Raw genomic sequence first — 4,829 nt, forward strand, 5'->3', positions numbered from 1 at the left:
TGAATTAAATCAAATGTAGTTTTCCTTATCAAAAGAAAATTCGATGGGATCAGATATAAAATTATACAGATGTCATAATTTAATCCCACATATCTGAATTTTGATATATATATATATATATATACTTTATATTAAAACATTAGTATTTAATATGTTATTGTGTTGTCAATGCAGAAAGAGTGGGATTAAAAGGCTTTTGCGGGTGAGGGAACAAAGACTGACAATTTGGGTTTTGGTTCACTGAATCATCCAAAACTATAGGCTCAAGCGGCACCGTCAAAATGACAAAATGAATTAATACAGCGGGATAACATTTACGTATCAATCTTGTGACTACGATTTTTTTTTTTTCTTTTTTTATGTTTGAAACAACTAGTAATAAAAATAAAATCAAAAACAAAGAGTCGAAAAATATAGACATATGTCAAAATGAAGCTGTTAAGCCTGTTATAGAAAGGCTCAATAGATTTGATATAGATATATGTATTTTATAATAATCCTTATAATTATGCATTTGCGTTTTTACATGGAAAATATTCTAACTTCTAAGTGAAAATACAGACGCAAACAGACAATCCCATAGTGATTACTGATGTTTCTAGAACAATATAAAAAGGGTTTTGGGTCCATCACATATTCAATTTTCAAGAAACGTCTTTAGACTCATATCATTTGAGGTCAATTTCAAGAAACGTTATCTAAATGGGAGAAAGTGATGTTATTAGAACTCAACTTGGGAATAAAGAGATGGGCCTCTACACTACATTATGATACCAGTCTTAGATAATGGACCACAAAATCTCTAGTTTGTTATCATAGGCCTACTCCATTTATTATTATTATTTTTTTTTTTTGCCTACTCCATTTATTCTTATATTTTATTAAATTGTATGTTCGTTTTTTTTGTTTGGTCTTGTTAAATTAGTTGTTACTTGTTTAGTTGTTAGTATGATATATGTTAAACTAAAAAGAACATGTGGAATTCGACGCTCCCGTACACGCTTCCTACATTTGAGTATTTGACATTTAATACATATACTGTTGCACAGCTACTGGATCAGCTTGAAAAATATTATTAGTATAAATATAATTTGGATCATGAATTACCTTGCTCGAGTACATCTACATGCATTTTGAAGATATACTCAAAAGTCTCAAACACATTGAAAATATATTGATGAAAAAGAATTCAGAGATTTTTAAAATTGTCATATATACTATATATATATATGTCTCTTAACTCTTTGGATTATAATAATTAAGTTCAAGTCTCGAGATTGTGCAATTCGTATTTATCCTATCAAGTCTTGTGTCTATCGTACTCGCACTAAGACTTTTTAGCATATAAATTTATGTTTTACAGAAAATGTTGTGTGTATCGGCCAACTAATTCTAATAGAGTGAGTGTTGAGTTAATTGAAAACATTTAAAATTAATTTGAAATGTAGTGGATAAAAAAAAAGAAATAACATGTGACTAGACGGTGGAACAACCAAAACTACTAGCTGCAATTGTTATGATCGATCACTCGTATTGTTGGTGTGGCCATAAATATATCTATCTTTTCTTTTGTTGCCAGGGGGATTACACACCACTTATCCCGCTTTGTGTTGTTGTTTTAATTCTGCGTCTGTTGTTTTTGTTAATTTCTTGTCTGACATCAAGGAAAAGGCAAATTTGTACGACGAAACATTCTGACCTCTTAAGAATTGATTAATTTGACCCTATCGAAGAGACAAAGAATTTGTGTATATGCAACGAACATGTGGATAAACATGATTGACACATATATAATCCAAGCACACAGTTTAGCTGATCTGATTTAGACTTTTTCATTTAATCAAGTGGAGCTAAATGGACTAATTACAATATTAGTATTTTTATTGTAACCAACTAACATGTATATCTCTCTACCCCAAGCAATTTGACGATTTTTTGCATAATTGTCCTTTTTAATAAACCTTTCTTAAGCTAATCTAAAAGTCAAAAATATTACTATTTGCTTATCCTCTCTAAGTATATATATAAACCCAATCTTCGTTTATAACCTTAAAACATAACAAAGCTTACTAAAGACATTTTTTTCATTTTATTTACAAGCAGAAAATCAAATTTCACGTGGACAAATCTCAGCCGTTAGTATCCTTCTAAACATTCTTACTCGCGACGTCGTTTCGAATGAACGATGATACGTGTCAACAGTTTTAGTCCTCACCGTTGGATTATATTCCACGTGGCATTCATCCTACAGAGCAAAGCCAATGCTCAATCATTCTCACCGAGTCCGCCTGAGTTGCAGCAACCGGGTCAAACTCCGTCGAAGACCACCGTCTTCGCCGTTCTCGTCACCCTCTTCTTCTTCATCGGATTACTCTCCGTCTATATCCGCCATTGCACTCGCCCTAACTCCGAATACTCCACCAGATATTCTCGCCGCCGCGCTAACGACACCTGTTCACGGCGAGGCGGACTTGACGACGCCGTCGTCGAAAGCTTCCCTGTATTCGCTTACTCCTCCGTCAAAGAATCAAAACTTGGATCCAACGAATTGGAATGTGCGATTTGCCTCAACGAATTAGAAGATCGTGAAACGGTGCGATTGCTTCCGATTTGTAATCATCTCTTCCACATCGATTGCATCGACGCTTGGCTTTACTCCCACGCAACTTGCCCTGTTTGCAGATCTAATCTCACGGCGAAGTCGGATAACTCCGGTGGCGCGGTGATATTGAGAGACCATGTCGTGATTGACGTTGAGACCCTTGAGGCAACGAAGAGTCACCACCTCGTCGGTAAGTTTCCGAGATCGAATTCGACGGGTCATTCAATAGGTCAACTCGGTGACGGCGCTGAGAGGTTTACTCTGCGGTTGCCGGATGATGTGAAGAGGCGAATAATGGAGGTGAAAGGACGTAGGCTGAAACGAACGAGAAGCTTCGACGTTGATTTGACGGCGGAAGGGAGGGAGCGGTGAGGAAAGCAGTTACACGGTCGGGTCGGGTGGGATGTTGGATCGTTCGGGTTTGACTTTGTTCGTTTCGAAGTCAAACTCGAGTTCCGTTAGATCACAGCAATCTAACGGCGAACCGTTGAAATGAGTCGACGTTATGTTTTGTCGTCAGCCTTGTGTGTTGGGTTTGGAGTGGTAAAAACTGAAAAGTTACTTTTGTTATACAGGAAAAGTCCAAAAGCTTGTTTAGCAGCTCGCTAAACAAGCAGTAGTATTTAATTTTCTCAAATGAGTGTTGTTTCTATTCAAATGTTAGTAACGAAGATATTATTATTTGAGTCTTTATGTCATTTTTATTGGGTTAGTACTTAGTCGTAACGAGAGNTACGTGTCTTCGATCAACGAGCTTTACACGAGGTTAAACGAGTTTAAAGAGCGGTCCAACAGTTTGAGCTTCGGAGCTACGATCGAGTTTGTCTGTGCTTTGAAGCGGCTCGAGAGTTGTAAAGAGAGGTTGTCTGAAATCTGTCATGGGAATTGGAAGAGAGGTTGGATCGATGGGTTCTGGGGTTTGGTTCTTGATGTTAAGGGTATCATTGGTAATTTAGAAGATGCTAATTATGGGCAGATTGAGAAATCGATTGTTGGGTTTGGGAAGAGAGAAAAAAGATACGAATCGGCTCGGTTTACCGATCGGTTAGTTATTGGTTACGGCGATGCTGTTCGGTTTTCTTCGGGTAGATTTTCGAATGTCGATCGGTTTAGTGTACCTGCTGGTTTCTTCTAGTCAAAGAATTTTTTGTTGAGTGGACGACTTTGATCTTCTTGTTAATTTTTTAATTTAATTTTTGGTCATATTGTCTTGTAAATGTTAAAACGACAACAAAAAAACGAGGAAAAAAGTCTCTATTTAGCCACACCAAAACACAAGAAAACAACAACATAGATGTTCATTTTCATTATCTCTGGATGTTGTTTGTATTATTAAGAAGAGAATGGTTATGTTTCTGTCTTTATCAAAAATAAAAAAGGAAAACGTTAACTGAACCTTTTCAATAATACTACAAGTTGTTGAAAAAAAAAGAAGAGAAAAACATTAACGCCAAATGAAAAATGGAAACATAAATAACATGTCAAATTTAAATTTGTCCCACATGGCTAAGTTACACAGGGATGAAGGCCCTGCAAATTCAGTTATGAAATAGCCTTCACTCTCTTGGGCAACACTGCTTCAATAGATAATGTTAAACTTGAGCTTTATTTTTGGTCGTTAATGCCTATAGTATCACTATCATTATTACAGTACTATATAGCCTTATTTCGTTTTATGTTTTGTTTTGTTTTTGTTTTAAAGTCAATTCTCTTAACTTATATAGAAATACTAAATTAACAACTATATTATTAAACAAGATATTTTATTAATAAATAAAAAGTTAATGAAGAAAATTACAATCAGAAGCTTTGCCCCTCAGGTTAATCCCATGGCCCAATCAGAGTAATACAAATTTCAAGAAGACCCCAAAGGAAGAAAAACAACAACAAAGAGGAAGATAATACGAAGAGAAATGTATCAATTTAGGAAAACACAGACGGGGAGATCTCTCAAACAAAATCATAATAAGAAAAACCAAAAGGTGAGGGAGATAGAGATAGAGTAATGCCCAAGGCAGCTCAGTTTCTAAGCCAATACGACGGCATACAAGGCTCCCGCAATGATCGTGCTCACAAGGAAAGCTTTGTTAGTCAATGCTGAGTCAGCTTCCGGTGCGTCTGGTCCTGGAGCAGGAGCTGGTGTTGGACCTGATGGGCCTGGAGCCATACCGTCTGGTTTCGGGGGAGAAGCCATAGGGGGTGTTGTGGGAGATATGGTCGGTGGTGA

At 36.4% G+C, this 4,829-nt stretch overlaps 3 protein-coding genes across 4 annotated transcripts in view; 2 read left to right on the forward strand and 1 right to left on the reverse strand.

Annotated features, from left to right (window-relative positions):
- On the forward strand, positions 2,033-3,314 carry LOC104720944 (RING-H2 finger protein ATL32-like). The gene is given in 2 exon segments (XM_010438839.2): positions 2,033-2,961; positions 2,963-3,314. Coding segments are annotated over 2 exon segments (912 nt in total). The 5' UTR covers positions 2,033-2,185; the 3' UTR covers positions 3,099-3,314.
- LOC109127209 (putative clathrin assembly protein At4g40080) lies at positions 3,239-3,737 on the forward strand. The gene is made up of 2 exons (XM_019231721.1): positions 3,239-3,261; positions 3,323-3,737. Exons 1-2 carry the CDS (start codon positions 3,239-3,241, stop codon positions 3,735-3,737), a joined length of 438 nt encoding a protein of 145 aa, XP_019087266.1.
- Positions 4,355-4,829, reverse strand: part of LOC104720945 (classical arabinogalactan protein 3-like) — a 1,225-nt gene continuing 750 nt past the window's right edge. The window contains exon 2 of one of the 2 annotated variants that reach the window (XM_010438841.1): positions 4,355-4,829. In XM_010438841.1, coding sequence (XP_010437143.1) covers positions 4,629-4,829 — 201 coding nt within the window. In that variant the 3' untranslated portion in view covers positions 4,355-4,628. The other variant, XM_010438840.1, reaches the window with a different exon arrangement.

Source organism: Camelina sativa, chromosome 11 (assembly GCF_000633955.1).
Source record: "Camelina sativa cultivar DH55 chromosome 11, Cs, whole genome shotgun sequence".
NCBI classification, from domain to species: Eukaryota; Viridiplantae; Streptophyta; class Magnoliopsida; order Brassicales; family Brassicaceae; genus Camelina; species Camelina sativa.